The sequence below is a fragment of the Corticium candelabrum genome, chromosome 19, assembly GCF_963422355.1.
Source record: "Corticium candelabrum chromosome 19, ooCorCand1.1, whole genome shotgun sequence".
Taxonomy (NCBI): Eukaryota; Metazoa; Porifera; class Homoscleromorpha; order Homosclerophorida; family Plakinidae; genus Corticium; species Corticium candelabrum.
In genome coordinates, this window is record NC_085103.1 from 3,945,952 (window position 1) to 3,963,453 (window position 17,502).

The following is a 17,502-nucleotide window of genomic DNA, read 5'->3' on the forward strand; positions in this document are numbered from 1 at the left end:
AGACAATCAAGCATCTGTGTACTCTCCGAGTGAATGAACGAAAACGTTTATCTACATGCCTACACAAATTGGCAATAAGTGAGTTGGATCAAGCAGACATATCGCATTACACCATGTTAATAAATACATATCCCTGTATAGATAAACCGATAGAACAAAAATAGGGTCACCAATCCGGCTTCGGAGACTGACGCTCGTTGGCTGTCGACGGAGCGGCCACACTGCCGCGCCATGAACCGACTCCGACTCCTCCTTTCGAGACACTGCCCAGAGGGCGCGAGCCCCGACGCGCCAGAGCCGCCGTGCCGAGAACGGCGCTGTTGCCGTCGTTGTCCATTTGCAGTTCGAAGTAATCGCCCGTCGCGTTGCTTTCCCGCGGCGTGACGCTGCGAATTCTCAGCAACGACGTCGGCGCGTTGTCGGAGGAAAGAGGCGAGAACGAGCGTCGTCGCGGCAACTGCTCGATGCACGGCATCCGAGCGACGGACGACGGCAACTGAGAGCCGCGCCGCAGCGTCGACGCGCTCTTAGACGGCGGCGGCGGAAACGACTGACCGAGATCAACAAATTGTGATGGATTCAACAGCTTCGGCTGCGTGGGAGTCCTCTGCAACAGACTGTCTACAGAAACCCGAACAAGACGCCAACTTGATCTAATTGTTGTGTGTATACCTTAAATGCACCTTGATATCGGTTCCTCCCACTCGTCAGCGCTTTCTGAAAACGAGTCCCACGTTTAGTGAATATCCCACGCGCAATTGTAATTAATAACTAATGGGATAAAAAGTTAGACAAACATTTACCTTGGGTTGTGGTAATTCCGGCAAGAGATAGCCGTTGTTCTGCCTCTGTCGTCCATAATACATTTGCCGTATAATCTACAAGTGCAACGTTACAAACAAAACAACAAACATTACACACACATTTTTTAGGTGCGACAGAAATATATCATTCATTCATTCATTCATTTCTTACTTCTTCCAGATTTCGTATTTTCTCTTGACTTAGTTCAAGATTTACTCGCAAACCGTTGTTCTCCGCGACGAGGTCGACCTTGTCGTCGGCCTCCTCGAATTCCGGTCTCCGTTTTGTCTCTTTGCTCTCGCCCTCTTGGGGGCCCCTGTCGTCGTCACCGGACACGGAGAAGGACGGAATCAGTCGAGGTCGTGCGAGATTGGAATCGAACGGCATGTCGTCCGTTTCAATCCCTTTCTCCTATATATTCGAATATTGATAGTATTATAATGGAGAGAAAATTTAGAGAAACCGCAAGACTACATGTAGTCACCTCCACAGATTTGATTGCGTTTGATTGCTTTTGTTCCAGCTATGCATGACACAATGAAAGATTGTCAAGTATCAGTCTGGCACATGACTTCGACTGTTTACCTTCTCTTGTGCGACCATACGATGGTAATTCTCCAACCTTGCTGCCTCTAATTTGCTCTTTAATTCGTCTATCTCCGCCTGCAAACTTTGAGAATGTAGTTGCGTTTCCTCGAGCACGCGTTGTACATCCTACAGACAGATACGAGTCAGTAAACAAAAGATAAAAAATCACACACTCACACAACGACCTGAAATCTTTCCAAATCTGCTTCAAGTATTTGAGTCTTTACGCTAAGTGGTTCTATTTCCTGTCGTAGAGAAGAAAGAAGCCCTTGTTAGTAAGCCATATTGTGACCGCAGGGAATCCAACCTTCTGCTGTTGTTCCAATTGTTCCTCCAGCTTCTTGGCGATGACCTTTAGCTGCTGGTTTTCAATCTTGAGGCTTGCGTTGCGGGCAAGACAAGCGTCTAGGTTCTGAAATCACAGAATTGATAGGTCACTGAACTTGCAGGATGTGGCATCTTAGTAGTGGAGCTATCACCTTTTCTTGTTTCTGGTTGGTTTTTGTTAATCTGGAGTACAAGCAATTAACACATTTGTAACGCACAAAAAATCAGTACGAAATATGTTAGATAGAGTGTAGTTTACGTTGCGCATTGACTCAATTATTTTACTTCTCGGTTTCAGATCTCGACTTTCACCAAGACTTTCCAACTTGGAGTAGACCAAACCATCTATCACTGATAGACACATAGTGTATAGACTTGGACTACTCCAAATTTTCGTTTTCGTTCTGATGACATTGATGTGGAAAGGTCGCTTGATTGATTAGCTAAACCAAGAGGATGATATTGGTGTGGCTAACTGATCATTAAAAGCCCCCCATCCACCAACAAGAGCCCACACTTTGAAAACCCACTGCCTGCATGATGTGTATACATTCAGCACTAAAGTTGTGTAGAGTTCATGCAAAGACATGATTTTATATCCCCACTGTCTTCAATGCCCCAAATTGATCAGTCAAATGCCTCATTATTTGCCCCCTAATCTACTCATGTGCAGCAGGTTATCATATATCCATATACCACCTTGTCTTCAACACCACCTTGTCTTAAATGCCATCAAGCACTTAATACTTGTAACTCCTTCTGACATAAATCGATTAATTAATCAATGACTCACACAGCATTGTCCTTCATTGAGGTCTCCATCACTTCAACAAGTTTCTTGAACAGTACCTGGGCTTCGACTACCTCTATGACATCACAGCATCGATAAGTGATAACATTACCTTGATTGAATGTGAATCTTTCTTACTTGCTTCAGCAGCAAGACTTGATTGGGAAGCCGTTTGCATGATAAGCTGCAAATCTTCGGACACAAGACTTGCATTTATTGTGAGTCAAAAGTTAGATTACAAGCGTTCCCTACCAATAAGTGGAGTGTTCTCCAAGTTCAAATCTTTCAGAGTTGCTCTAATAACAAAAGGAAAGTCAGTTTGTAGACCATAAGATGACAGCGGTCAGGCATATCAAATAATTAAGTTCTCAACCTCTACTTGAACTATCACGACGATTAGCTGAGTAGATGTGTAAACTTCAATTAACTATAGCTACATTCATACAATGTAGTTATGGTAGAAAACATTCATACAATGTGGTTATGGTAGAGACATTCATACAATGTAGTTATCGTAGAGAAGTACATGAACATTATCAATTGCCAGTGGAATATGCAGAGAGACTCAATCAAAAGGATATTGACTGGGATTCGGCATTCATATGAGAGACCCGGCGGTGTGTACAAGTGATTGTTGTAGATCAAGCACAGCACTCAAGGTTGTATAAGAGATCATCTGCTCCAATGTTGTACTTCGCATGTACCCTGTGAGGCACTTGTCTTCCTACTGGTCGAGATATATTGCTGCGCAAGAACGCCACACACTAGAAGCTAGAATTAGACCTGCCCACTCTTGAAACAAGCTAAGATAGCACCTGGTAACAATCCGATGCCAATATCATAATTAGTGACAAAGTTTCTCATCACCCCTTCGCTTGTGAGAGTCATGCAACATTCCTGCTCCAACATAGTCCACATAACTATAAACTCTATTATACGTAAACGCAAATGCCTCCATTACATGATCATTTAAGTAGAAGAAACCAATCAGACAAAGGGGCCGGTCATTATTAAGTGTCCGGGAAAGGGGAACTGGAAAAATTTGCTGAGGCCTGCATAGTTTAATATGTGACCCATGCAAAATATGCTTGCTAAAAATTTCTATCCCCCACTCAGAGCCACTGTCTGTCGGTTAACTTTAGATGACCCTCCATATATGCATATACATGCAGTATATATAATCATATAGGTATGTACAATATAAAGTAGTCTGTTCCTAGGTATGATTTCTAAAGTTGGTCATTTCCATTAAACACACTGACAAAAAAAGTAAAGCACGAATCGCCTCTTTCAGCAATGCAAGTGTGCAAAGCCCATAGAAATAGAGATACTGTTCTTGCATACATTTCTATAGTATACAGATACAAGAAAAACTGAAAATTATGACCCCCAACAGAAGATGACCCAAATGCTTAGTGACTCCTGCAAATCACTGAATATCAAACTTATGGCCCCCACAGCAAATTTGCCATCCCTCCCCCCACACCCTCCCCCACACCCCCTCCCCACACACACCCTCCCCCAACCCTCCCCCGACCCTCCCCCCACATCATCCCCCACACACCCTCCCCCCCGGACACTTGACCAGCTCCTAAGACTGGCCTATGATTGTACCGGTAAACCTGACAACGAGATCAAATAAGATTAATGTAATTGCCTTGCACGTACTTGCCATTGCAGTAGTTCCGTATTTGTAATGACAAGTTGAGGCATAGACCAAACTATGGTACAGCCACATGTCATGCAACTCCGTTCTACCAATGCTTCAACCAATTGCGAACAAAATCCATGTTTCAATAACATACACAAAATTATTTCAGTTTATTGGCAAATGAACTCTTGCATTTACTGCATCCTTGCAAACACAAACCTACAGTAGAATTAGAAGGTTTAGCGGTACTTTCGTTTTTGCGTTTTGCCCATTTTAAAAAAGAAATCACAAAGTTAAAATTTGCAAATATGTACTACCTGTACTTATGGTTAGTAACATTCATTAGAAGTCGCAAAAATTAAAATCACATAAGAGCTGCAGGTGGGAAATCGCGAAACGTACCAATCTAATGGCATAAATTTTGTATTGCTGCATACATATTTGTGCAAGTATATAATGTCATGTAGGTAGATTAGCATAGAATCTACAGTGGCATAGGAAGATGTTCACAAGCGGGGGGGGGGGGGGGGATGGACCGTGGATGTACTGTGGATGTACCGTGGATGTCATCAAGTGTAAGCAAAAAGACTTCTTGCCAGGTTAACTGATAATTTAAATGAAACAGGTAGTTTTGTACCTTAGAAATACATCACACTATGCATCTATTAGAACCACAATTACACTGACGGTAGCAACTGCATGAAATTCATAAAGCTGCCTGCACATGCTAGCTGCTTAGCCTCGTCCCCAGATACGGGAACCAGACACTGCCAGGCTCACTTGAGTCTGGGGACAAGGCTACTAGCTGCTAACTTTCGGTTGCTTGTCTTGTTGCATACTAAGCTGGTTTGCCATATCCATTCTTTTTGATTTGGAATCAAGTCTTTTCTAGTGCCTCTCATGAATTTCACTTTTTTCATGTTTAGCAGTTAGAAAAGCCACTCTCAACAAATGTCGTGTTGTAATTCCTAAACATATAAGTCATTCGTTGGGCCTTGGCCTTACAACACACTTAGCAAAATATTTTGTAAGCCACTGTGCACACCTGATCCAAGGGTGCTTAGCATACTAAATGGGTTGAATCATTCTGGTGTGTATACGATTGCTTTCGGTGGCAACGTTTCGAAGCAGCTAAGTGAACAAGATGACTAACAGCATCCAAACTGTTAGTGCTAAGTAGGCAACTACACGATTCATATGGCAGAGCACCTGCAGGTGCATCTGGTGAGTCACAGGTTACCTCTAACGACCCTGCTGCTGCAGATGATGACAAAGCTTGCTGTGAGGTACTAGAGCTTTAATTCAAAAAATAGGACTGAATCTGTCTCTGCCTCTTCACCAATAGCATATTCATGGAAACTAACAATTCTCGTATTTGTTACAAAATAGTAACTACCTCGCTTGCCAGACCATATACAGATTTGCAAAAGTCACTGGCACAAAAAATTTCAATTCCTACACTGAGCGAGGGAGTTCACCCAGTCCCCCACTTCCTACGACGGTGATATAGATATACTACCAGTTTCTAAGAATAAAGTCTCTTCTTCAAGCTGGTTATAGTTTTTTTAGGAAAAACTATCAGCAACGGGTAGCAAAAACAAACACGATACAGCTCCAACAAGCAGGGAAGGAGTGTCTTAGTGCTATTCTGTAAATATAGCAAAGCCCCGGATAGTCTGAATAAAGTTGGCAACGTTCAAAACCATGCATCTATCATATTGTCTAGCTCTTGCCCATACCATAACCTAACAACATCTTGACAATCTGTTGACGTTGAATACATAAACTTGAATGCAACCCAACATCAGAGATTTCTAAACTATCCTGTCACTGCATCATGAAAACGTTCCCATATCACATCTCTTGTGATTAAAATCGCAACTGACCAACATCACACCCTACTAACATCATGCTCGAGCAATATGTTGGGCATAAGCATATCACATGTATGCTCAAAAATTTCGCTCTGCAGTTGCATCATTCCCCTCATGCCACATCATAACTTCCCTATCTGTTAATTTGCCTACTTAATGAATACTTACCTTTTAAGAATTTGTGCAAGAGCAACGAGTTCAGAGTTGAGATCTTTTAGTCGGCCAGCAGCTCCACGAGCAGTCATCATAGCTTCCCTAAAATTAAAGCCTTATGAACACCTATAAATAAAATACAACAACAGTGTCTGTCTGTCTGTCTGTCAATGCATATATTTCAAACATTGAACTACAGTACAATTTCGATTATCCGGACTACTCCGAAGACAGGTTGAAGTCCAAATAATCGAGTGTCCGGATAATCAAAAGTTAATAAATATCAACTAATTGTCCTCCACCGTGCAAAACCACATTCTGTTTCCACACTTACTCTACATTCATGTCACCAGAAGAGTCATCAACAGCTGCCTACATTATTACGTTCTCTGTTATGTATTCGCTCATTTGTGAAAGCCGTACCTACAGCGTAGTAGTACAGTAAGAAGTGATATGTATTATAGTGCCTATATCCGGGAATGCAAAAGAGGGTGGGACACCGAATTTGTTCGGATAATTGAAAGTCCGGATAATCGAGGTCAAGATAATCAAGGTTGTACTGTATTATACATCAACTGCAAATCACTAAAGTAACGTCCAACTACACAACAATCACAAGCTCCTAAAGTCTTCAAACTACGGCTGCACGCACAGGAAAGAATTAGACTCATGCCCAGGTCCTCCTCTGTGCTAGGTTGCTACACCACGTGCGCTAGGTGTCACGTGTGTGTGTGTGTGTGTGTGTGTGTGTGTGTGTGTGTGTGTGTGTGTGTGTGTGTGTGTGTGTGTGTGTGTGTGTGTGTGTGTGTGTGTGTGTGTGTGTGTGTATAGGTCCATGTGGTTTCACACGTGTGGTTGGCCTAAGCGCGAAATATGCCACATGCCATCACCCAAACCCCACATATCTAACATAATCTATTCTTAAAACACACGTGACAGCTAGCGCATGTGGTGTAGCAACTTAGCGCGGAGGAGGACTGGGGACGAGTCTAGAAAAGAATACTAGTTAGAAAGTAGAGTTCAAGAGTCCAACAGTGAAAAACAGGTCTGTCTGTCTCTCTGTCTATCTGTCCATTCATCCATCCATCTGTCTGCACGTCTGTCTGTCTATCCATCTGTCTGTCTATCCATCTGTCTGTCTATCCATCTGTCTGTCTGCATGTTTGTCTGTCTGTCTGTCTTTCTGTCTGTCTGTCTGTTTTTCTGTCTTTCTGCCTGTCTATGTATACATCTATCCATGCAGTTGTCTGTCACTCAAGATTCACATACGTAAATTCCTGTGTGTTGTAATCATCAATAGCTCTCTTCGAAGGGTCACCTTCTTCACTTGCTGTAGCACTGCTTCCCTGACAATCAAAGCAAATCTTATAAGCTAGTAACATAGTCATCGCAATACCTCTAAAGAAACATACAAATTCTGCATCATCCCGTGAAGTACTGAAAAACTGAACAAGATACAACATTAAACTCAGTTTGTACAAGAAAAGACCACAAGATTTCTAACATGATCAAGTGAAAATAGCACCTGCAAAACAAAATATCCAGCATCACACAAACGGCTATCACTCTGTAGTGTACTACATGTAGTCTAATTACCTGGCATGTGAAGTGTGTGTGTGTGTGTGTGTGTGTGTGTGTGTGTGTGTGTGTGTGTGTGTGTGTTGTTTGTGTGTGTGTGTGTGTGTGTGTGTGTGTGTATGTGTGTGTGTGTGTGTGTGTGTGTGTGTGTGTGTGTGTGTGTGTGTGTGTGTGTGTGACATGTCAGGCCAACTACTAAACTCATTCATGTTGTTACTAGTCTAGTAATCATGTTGAATACGCCACATGCCATCACCCAGACCCCACATATCTAACATAATCAATTTTTAAAACACAAGTGTGCCATTGCAAAGTGCAAACTCTTTCAAAAATAAGTGGCTAACATATCATACGCACTGCACCATCATCATTTTGTAATCTATCCTGCATACCTGTACTTTCAATTCCAGTCAAATAGTCATGCAATAGCTCCCATGCTGTATCAGGATTTCTCCCACAATTGTGTAACAATGACAAGATTAGGTTCCCTGGGGAAACAAGTGCACCTGCAATTGCACATTTCACAACTTCCTATCCCAACCAACCTGCTGTGGTCAGCTCCTCACCCACAAGAGTTCATACAACAAAGTTGCAAATGAGTTGGTTGGTAACCAGTCATCTCTATTGATCATGCATCTTTCCACAACTCAGAGGTACTAAATCAGGATAACCACACATACAAACATGTGCAATACAAAACTAGTCTATCCAAAATTACTGTCAAAACTACCTCATATCCATGGCACCACAAGTAGCAACAAACATCAATTATCAACTTCCTTAGCAACCACAAAAGGCAAAAAGCACGAGACACATCAAATAGAGCACCCACACCCACAGACTAAACATGCTTCATACAAAAATTCAACCAGCAAATATAGAACATCAAGGAACTCAACAGTGGTGTACAACATCAATGGCAGGATCACCACCCACTCACTTTGCCACCCTGCCGCAGCTATTTGCAAGTTCAGACATTGTTCTGAGTGTATTGCCAACCACACATCCAAATCTCTATCCTCTTACCATAACCTACTACAAAGTGTATCGTTTTCGCATACTTTTTCTCTTTCATTGCAGTGTCTCTCGTAGTCTTGCAGCATGTCTTTTACACCACCCTATCACACATACCATACACAACTGTCGTGACCCACAGCTCGGTCCTTCGATACATAAACAAACCAACACACACCAAGTCAACTGCCTTCTCTGTCGAACTACTCGCCGCCAGATCATCTCTCGCAAAGTAGTCCATTGCATTCTCTGCCTTGTGTAAGACCTACAGAGTGTAGCAATCGTACATGCACATATAAACACCACTAAAGCTTCTTGACATGATCCTCTTCACCTCGGATAGCTGTTTCTGGATACTCCTTAAGTCCCTGACTCGATCATTGCTCGATGTTGTTAGTACTAATCCGGATGGTGGTAGGGATGAGTCTATGGCCATAAGTTGAAAGCTGAACCTCCTGAGCTTTTGTGGCTGTCCATCTTTCACTGACATTTGGTTGTCTTTCTGGTCACCATTTGGGTCTCGATTGCCTTTCGATTCATCGTTTAATTTGTGGCTTTCTGTTTGGACTTCTGCCATGATTCATTGGGCTCTAGTCCAAAAATCATTGACAACAGGAAATGAACGTGTGGAGATACGTGAAACATGTCAACACGACAACATGACGTATCTGACACTCACACTTTCAGGCATCTTCATTGTGTTTGTCGCAAAACAATTCACAAGAAGCCGAGGCGCCGTCTCACATGGACGAAAGCAGAACACTAACATGGAAGTGGATACAGGCATACGTATATGATATGACATAAGAAATAAACACATGACGGATGCAATGTCACATCTCACAAGCCAAGAGGTATGCATCACAGATATGCACCACACACACACACACACACACACACACACACACACACACACACACACACACACACACACACACACACACACACACACACACACACACACACACACACATTGACACACACACACACACACACACACACACACACACACACACACACACACACACACACACATTGACACACACACACACACACACACACACACACACAGTGACACACACACAGTGACACACACACACACACACACACACACACACACACACACACACACACACACACACACACACACACACACACACATTGACACACACACACACACACACACACACACACACACACACACACACACACACACACACACACACACACACACACACACACACAGTGACACACGTGCACACGCACGCACACACACACGCACACACACACACACGACATTATTGAAGTAGCTATCCGATTGATTACTAAATTTTCAGATCGTTATTTTCGAGAACCTCGTAACACTTTGTCTTTCAGAAAAGAAAATGCTTTCAATACACTCCATGCCTAGATTAGTTACATTTTCATCAATTTTCTATTGTCTAAATGACAACTACAAACAGTATGACCACCACACTGCACTGCCTTAGGGTATCAGTATCATCTGCCAAAATAACCACAATTTGTGTAAAACAATAAAACAATTTTTGAAACCTGAAATGTGAACAATAATATTATTACTAACATACCATGACTACCGTACTAATAAATCACAATTAATTAAGCAATTGTGTAGGATCTGGTTACTATAACAGCAATTGACTGAATTTGTAAAATCAATTAAACCTAGAGTGATGAATGGACAAAGCTGGAGAGAAAGGAGGCAATCTGCTAGTAGATCATTATATTAATAAATTATTAATTAATTAATGGTTGGTGTCAATAGTGAATTACTAGTATTACAACACATGCTAAACCCAAATGTAAAAACTTACAAATTGTATACAACATCATTCCTGTCACACACAGTAGCACAGGCAGTTAACGAGCCTACTCCACATAAGGTTAGACTTGAAATTGAATAATGTAATGAGCAGTGGTCATGCCAGGTGTGCTCATAGAAGGTAACATGTTGCGAAATGATTCCATTTCTGTATACCTGGGTGTGTTTACTCTCTGTTCGAGTTCCCTTTAGAGTTTATAAGGAAGCACCCATGTGTGAGAGAAACAAGTTTTACTACATGTCCCAATCAAAATGGGTCTATTTGCATCACAGTACCATGAAAACACATTAGCGTACAGGGTACTGGTAGGTTACAAGCTATAGCATGGCCCCCCCCCCCCCCCCCGTCACTGTACACTGAAATGTCTCTTGATATTGCAAGTTTCTTCTTCGCTTACGTTTGTTAGCCTCTTCAACAAAGCTATGTGTTTCTACCCATATCTATGCAATTGAGATACAAAGTTCAAAGTCTAACTGTACGACGAATAAACAGTAGAATAAAAACCAAAAACCAACACTAATGAAGAAAAAAGACAATCAAAGTATCTTACTTAAAATTAATTAGTCAAAATGGGAGAACTCACTTCCTGGTTTCATGGATCTTTGACTCTTAGGCACCATTCAAATTACCTCTAGAGACCACTGACCTGACCACTAGGGAAGTGACTCCATAGTTTGTTTATTTGGCAGGAGACACAATGTACGCCATTCTACTGTTGCATACTATTGTCAAGAACATGATTTCCGGCCTACATGCAAAAAGAACATAAAATGACGTCACTTGTCTGTCATAGACGTCATCAACTTGCGTCACACGAGCAGCTAATAGAAACTACTGTCGTTGCTTCAGATCAAATTCCAGTCTATTTCATTGGAACTACTACCAGAAAGACTTCAAGCACGTGGTGATCACGGTGGGAAGTGGAACAGGAAGTGGAACAGAAACCAGCAACCATGAAACGTAACCCTGACAGCAATTAAGGCATGCATCTAAAACAACATGCAATATTATACCCCAAACTATATCACTTAGTATTAGAAACATTTTTTCAATGAGCAAATACTCCATCATGACGTCTACATTCCTAATTAATTAACACTAAAACCTCAGATCACCCCTTACCACGCCCACCAACAAAACCCAAAATCTCTAATAAATTCTTCCGTTTCATTTCTCCACGCTTCCGCAAATCAGACTTCCGCGCATCCAGCCTGGCAGTCGACCTGCAGCCCGACAAGCGTCGGAATACTGCGCAATCTCCATGTCCGATTAACCATTAACCGCGATGGGCGTGGCTACTACATAAACTTCCTGTGTGCACTTAACGGGCAGATAGGAAGCGAAAAGCTCGAACACACTCAACCTGACGTCAGTGTGCTCGGAGTATGCTGCATAACGACGCGCTGAGCGACCGCCTGAGCGGAGGAGAAGTGCCGGGTCAAGCTACATGTAGACATACGTCATCATAGCTAGACGAAGTTCTTGATCTGATGTCTTTGGCTTTTCTTCTAGCACCGACCTATTTGCCGTCGTCCGACAGCGGGTCGAACGGATGGAACCACAGCGCACACGCGAGCATATCAAGTCCATCAACGACGAGGTCAGTAATTTCGCGCTTTGACCTTTGCGTTTAATAGCCACTCCCCAGAATATGATGATCAACTCTCGTTTACTAGGGTTTGCGTCATACCGTCTCATCAAGTCTACACTACCCGCTCCACAACGGCCTGGCCTCCTCTTCCTCTCCCACCAGGTGAACAATTTTTATTTAGATATAAATGTCTAAGTCGTATTGCTCGTGGATGCTACTAGTTAAATTTAGATCCGTTTGGAAGTATAAGTCATCTTCGTTCACTTCCTAGACATCCAGGGGGAGCGGCTACGTGCGTTTGCTGCTGCACACTGCACCACTGGATACGTAAATTGGCGTCTACCAGCTGACTATGATCATCATGCTCAAGCTTACAATATGATGACCCTAGAGAGAATGTATGGGCGGACAGGAAGTGATAGCCTTGCAAGTGAGACGCAGGGCGACCTGTCGTTACACGACGAGAGGTGTTCAACCACTCCTCAGATCGCATCCCGGCCGGCCAGTCTGATACCCGGAATACGACTTCCTCAACGTGAGACGTCCAGCTCAGATTCGTGTGTCCATGCCAGACTCTCGTTGCATTCGTTTTTGTGTAGGACGAGGGGCAATGCAGTTGTGGGAGTTTCTTCTCGAGCTGCTTGACAAGGAAGGGAATTCTCATGTAATCCAGTGGGTCAACAAAGAAGCTCTTACATTCCAAGTGATGGATCCTGATTTGTTGGCGAGTGGATGGGGAGAGGTGAAGGCTCGGCCGAATATGAATTACGACAAATTGTGTCGCTCTCTGAGGTATTACTACCAGAAGAAGTTTCTCACTAAGGTGCATTCCGAGCAGTTCGTCTACAAATTTCTCTGTCCACCTTCTATACTGCGGAAAGCATTGTCAGGGAGGACTCGATATCCGGGTAGAGAACTGACACATCCATACTTCAAGCCTGGTAGTCCTGGTGGTGTGAAGAGTAGAGAGAGTCATCGGGAAGACTCTGAGTCTGCAAGCGAGCAGCCTTCGGAGCATCAGCAGATTCAGATCAAAACAGAGCCTGTTGATGATTATGACTCGATGACGACTGCAGAAGTGCATGATCAAAGGCAATATTACCAGCAGTGTCAAGAAGATGTAATCCGACGTTGATGGTGTTGTATGATCATAAATCTTAGTGTTTCTGTTGAAACTGCAGGAAGATAATAATTATTGTCAGAGTAGTACAAGCCAGAGGATGGTTGTTGTGAAGGATGAAAGAGATCCTGAGGTGCACAATAAAGATTCCGTACTTCCAGAAAAGATCAAGTATCCTCATGGTATGCTGTGCCTTACAGTCTGGCAAACAACAGAAAGACAAAGACAGACAGACAGACAGACAGACAGACACACAGACAGATAATTTAATCTCATACAGATTCTACTTGTACATATGCTAGGATTTTTTAAATACAAATCAGTCCTTGCAAACAGCAGAGTCGTTAACTAATGGACTTGACTTTGAATGTCAAAATCAAATAATCTATTTAAATCACCATGATTAGGTGACAGTTTTGAAAGTTTTCTAAGGATAACTTTTGGCATTGCATCTACAGACAGACAGTCATAAATCCTATTGTAGTACACAACACTAAAACTCGTCTAGCTCTGCGAGTATGCTTTAAAAATTAAAAGCCTTGCATTTGCACACTGTAATTGAACATTAACAGCTTGTCAGTGTCATTCTTAAATTTTGACAGTCTCAATAACTTTAAGACTACTGTAGTGTTACATCTTTGAAGTGTTGTCAAGGACCTTTTCCACAAATACTCTAGAATTGGCCAACATAGCTAAAAGATTTTCATTTCTAACACCGCATTGCTTTGAAAACCGTGTAAGACAGACAGACAGACAGATAGACACACACACACCACACACCACACACACACACACACACACACACCAGACAGACAGACAGACAAGTAGATGGGTAACTAACAAAAACGACTGTTGGCATATTTAACACACCTGCATTTGTGCACAGGACCAATGGTAATCCATTTGTGGGAATTCCTCCTAGACCTGATCAACTCAGCACGAAACAATGCCGTGGCATGTTGGACAAACATAGAGCTCAGCGAATTCAAAATCAACAACCCGGAAGAACTAGCAAGGCAGTGGGGCATCATCTGTGGCCACACTGGAACGACTAGTGAACAGATACTTAAAGCACTTGATTATTACTGTCAAACCAAATTGCTTCTTCAAACAGAAAAGCACACCTTTCGCTTCATCTGTATTCCCTCACCACATTATCACAACTATGATGATGGCAACAACACTGAGTTTCACTACAGTGGTGACTCCGTGTCAAGCCGGTGCACCACTCCTGACACCGAGGACAAAAAACCAGATTCGTTGCCTCAGAGTCACACATGCAACGATCAAGATACATTAAATTCAGAACCTCATAATGTCCTACAGAACATAAAGAAGGAGAAAGGTCTAGGTTCACTGACCCACTCGGGATGCATGCCAGACTTCCCACTTGCGTCACAAATTAGCACGTCTGATCTCATAGACATGGAGATATTAGTGGCAGAGCAAGCCAACTATGATACAGTCAAAGTGAAAGACATGTGGGATCCAACTCGGTGTTCACAAAAGAGCATTGTCGTTGGCCAAGGACAATGTGGATTCCAGTAACTTGAGTTAGTGTCGCAAACAGCAGCTCAGTTTGTGGTAGACTGGATACATAAAGGCTGTTGTTCCGCCTTACACTAGATGTAGATTGTAAATTAATAATTGACTAGTAATTTAGTACATATTTATAAAACGAGTTTGACAATTTCGATTGCCTGACTGGAAAACCTGGACTCCACTGTTGTGTTCCTCAATTATCTCAGTTTACAACTGATTGCTCAATTAGTATCCACAAAACCATAAGAACACAAAGCACATCCACACAAGTGTGGTGACATGTGAGCTTAGCCCTAAATAGCACCATCTAAAGATAACAAGTTGGCAGATGTGTTGTTTAGATTCTAGGTAGCTAACTGTCCCATCTGCTGGGTATACAAAACTCTGTAAAGAGCCCTATAAACGATCAACATACAGACATCACCGTCATCACTGGAACCTATAAGTCCATTACTGATTTGATTTAGAGTTGGGACAAGATCAACAGAGAGCGAGCAATTCCTAATGATATCCATCAGTCAGGCTCAACATATGGTACACACGTTAGACCCAGAAATCTGGAGTTCTTAGCAAACATTGTAAAGCCAAACATTAATTACAATGATATTTTGAATTTGGGTCAAGATTGATAGAATCTTCCAACCCACCCTGATAAAAGCTTCTTAGAAAACGTTTGTTAGGTTGGAACTGAAATAAGCATCCTGGATGTCCACACGTTAAATTGTTCTAAAACCAACAAGGAAATATAGACTGCATAGTTTACAGATGTTCCACTACTGTTGTGCTACAGCAGCACCCATCTGGGACTACACTGTAAGTCTCAGCTTAGAGACTCTGACAGCAAAGTGAGATGTTGTTGTTCACCATTGTTTGATGGTGGCAGCAGTAGCAAGGTCGTACTTGTGTGGTGTGTGTGTGTGTGTGTGTGTGTGTGTGTGTGTGTGTGTGTGCGTGTGTGGTGTGTGTGTGTGTGTGTGTGTGTGTGTGTGTGTGTGTGTGTGTGTGTGTGTGTGTGTGTGTGTGTGGCCAGGGGTAAGAAATACATGCTAACTTCATCCTTAGCGGATGAGGATGGTGTGAGGCTAGAATGCGCTAGTCCAGCAAGCTGGTCATCTGACTCTGTATTTCCTACTACTCGTAGACTAGAACGCTTTGGCAAAAACTTCAGAAATGCTGAAGCCCATAGCGGGTATTCTCAGAATTCCAGGTTCCAGGTGTGTGTGTGCGCGCGCGTGTGTGTGTGTGTGTGTGCGCGTGCGCGCGTGCCATCATGTGTGTTCATGACTGTTCACCCATGTAACAGATGGCACATCTAATCAATTTACATCAAAAATACATACACCAAAGTTGTCATACTTACTTGTAAGTCATGCACAATATACAGTGCTACACATATCATCAAGTGCAGCCCATTGTCAGTGACAATTTCAGACTGCCCCATCATTTGTGTAACCATCAAGACTTACATAATAAATGTCTGCTAAACCCTTTCTCATATCCACCAGATCATTCTGGAATGGATCAATGAGTACGGGATTACGATGATCAAGTGACTTGTATATCATGTGCCCAAACAGGTGGCTTACTGTCATACAGCTGAACTTGTGATGAAGCGCAGGCACTTGATGAAGCACCAGAAGCTTGGCTGCTTGGTTGAGTAAACAAATTTTCACCAACTCTTGAATCTATATGTGCTTCATCAGAAAATGGAGATTCAAGAAGACGAAGAAGTCGTGATACCTACGAAATACGTATAGCATGATGACAAGGCAAGCAGTCATTGCAAATGAGTATTTTACAAGAATGCATAAATGGATGTGAAATTACTGCTAGTAGTCATGTGATCCTATCACATGAAAGAGAGAGCCAAAGTAATAGAGAAACAAAGAGACAGACAGAAAGTTGTTGATTTTTAGCATAGACTGTAATAGTGTCTTGTATAAGAAATATATGTATTGACAGCCAGACAGACAGACAGCCAGACAGACAGACAGACAGCCAGACAGACAGCCAGCCAGACAGAATCAAGTTTATTGTCAACAATCTTCACTACTACAACAGTTACTGTTAAAACGAAATATTCTGCCTATAATCCAAGACTATTGGACAGACAGACAGACAGACAGACAGACAGACAGACAAGCAGCCTCCAGAGAAGAAAAAGTAGCAGCAATGAACGAGAGGAGAAGACGGCAAGTATAATTCTGAGCTGCTGCCAGAAAGGTCCTGCCCATTGGTCATTCCTCTTGTTTTCGAACATTTTGGCCGTTGGGGCGAACAAGCAGTAAAGTATTTGAACAAGCTGGCAAAGAGTGCAAAGGATGATGAAAACGAAATGAGACTGACTACAAGAACAAGTGGCGATCAATCATTTCAGTGACACTACAATGTTGCAATGCAAAAGCCATCTCAGACAAACTCACTAGCATAGCTAGATTAGAACGTCGCAATGCAGTTTGCTCGGTGTAATTTTGTATGCTTCAGGACCGTAATGGTCCTGTTGTGTTAGTGTTGCTGTGGATGTTTCTCTTTAGGTTGCTCATGACGTAAATATTTGATTTAAATGGAAAATATGTATTGAGACGGATAGACAGACAGACAGACAGACAGACAAACAGACAGACAG

General features: G+C 42.5%; 3 protein-coding genes across 5 annotated transcripts in view; 1 reads left to right on the forward strand and 2 right to left on the reverse strand.

The window, feature by feature from the left end:
- Positions 1-17: 17 nt before the first annotated feature.
- On the reverse strand, positions 18-11,817 carry LOC134195012 (uncharacterized). 3 transcript variants are annotated; one of them, XM_062664008.1, is made up of 21 exons: positions 11,746-11,817; positions 11,207-11,371; positions 9,114-9,541; positions 8,958-9,044; positions 8,827-8,883; positions 7,692-7,712; positions 7,600-7,632; positions 7,457-7,533; positions 6,203-6,289; positions 2,762-2,805; positions 2,648-2,701; positions 2,513-2,585; positions 1,872-1,902; positions 1,700-1,804; positions 1,578-1,637; positions 1,390-1,518; positions 1,289-1,327; positions 976-1,215; positions 804-878; positions 673-717; positions 18-607 (listed from the first exon to the last, which is right to left on the reverse strand). In XM_062664008.1, exons 3-21 carry the CDS (start codon positions 9,354-9,356, stop codon positions 167-169), a joined length of 1,941 nt encoding a protein of 646 aa, XP_062519992.1. In that variant the 5' UTR covers positions 9,357-9,541; positions 11,207-11,371; positions 11,746-11,817; the 3' UTR covers positions 18-166. The 3 variants fall into 3 exon arrangements, with proteins under 3 accessions (XP_062519992.1, XP_062519991.1, XP_062519990.1); XM_062664007.1 differs by lacking the exon at positions 11,746-11,817 and adding an exon at positions 11,428-11,469; XM_062664006.1 differs by lacking the exons at positions 11,207-11,371; positions 11,746-11,817 and having other exon boundaries at positions 9,114-9,369; positions 9,459-9,706.
- A 96-nt stretch (positions 11,818-11,913) lies between these two features.
- On the forward strand, positions 11,914-15,046 carry LOC134195013 (uncharacterized). Its single transcript, XM_062664009.1, has 7 exons — positions 11,914-12,072; positions 12,136-12,223; positions 12,300-12,376; positions 12,486-12,749; positions 12,814-13,334; positions 13,396-13,516; positions 14,221-15,046. The coding sequence occupies exons 1-7, from the start codon at positions 12,009-12,011 to the stop codon at positions 14,880-14,882; spliced, it is 1,797 nt and encodes a 598-aa protein (XP_062519993.1). The 5' UTR covers positions 11,914-12,008; the 3' UTR covers positions 14,883-15,046.
- A 1,125-nt stretch (positions 15,047-16,171) lies between these two features.
- LOC134194881 (protein adenylyltransferase SelO, mitochondrial-like) overlaps positions 16,172-17,502 on the reverse strand; it is a 14,910-nt gene continuing 13,579 nt past the window's right edge. The window contains exon 19 of the mRNA XM_062663862.1: positions 16,172-16,616. Coding sequence (XP_062519846.1) covers positions 16,422-16,616 — 195 coding nt within the window. The 3' untranslated portion in view covers positions 16,172-16,421. The remainder of the gene's footprint in view (positions 16,617-17,502) is intronic.

Bases quoted from the DNA above. Each gene is read 5' to 3' on its own strand.
- LOC134195012 (XM_062664008.1), bottom strand. From the start codon at position 9,356: ATGGCAGAAGTCCAAACAGAAAGCCACAAATTAAACGATGAATCGAAA. The intron at 2,586-2,647 runs GTAAGAAAGATT...GTGATGTCATAG, and splicing joins AAGTCTTGCTGCTGAAGCAA to AGGTAGTCGAAGCCCAGGTA. The intron at 879-975 runs GTAAGAAATGAA...TTGCACTTGTAG, and splicing joins AAATACGAAATCTGGAAGAA to ATTATACGGCAAATGTATTA.
- LOC134195013 (XM_062664009.1), top strand. From the start codon at position 12,009: ATGCTGCATAACGACGCGCTGAGCGACCGCCTGAGCGGAGGAGAAGTG. The intron at 12,224-12,299 runs GTCAGTAATTTC...CTCGTTTACTAG, and splicing joins TCAAGTCCATCAACGACGAG to GGTTTGCGTCATACCGTCTC. The intron at 13,517-14,220 runs GTATGCTGTGCC...ATTTGTGCACAG, and splicing joins AAAGATCAAGTATCCTCATG to GACCAATGGTAATCCATTTG.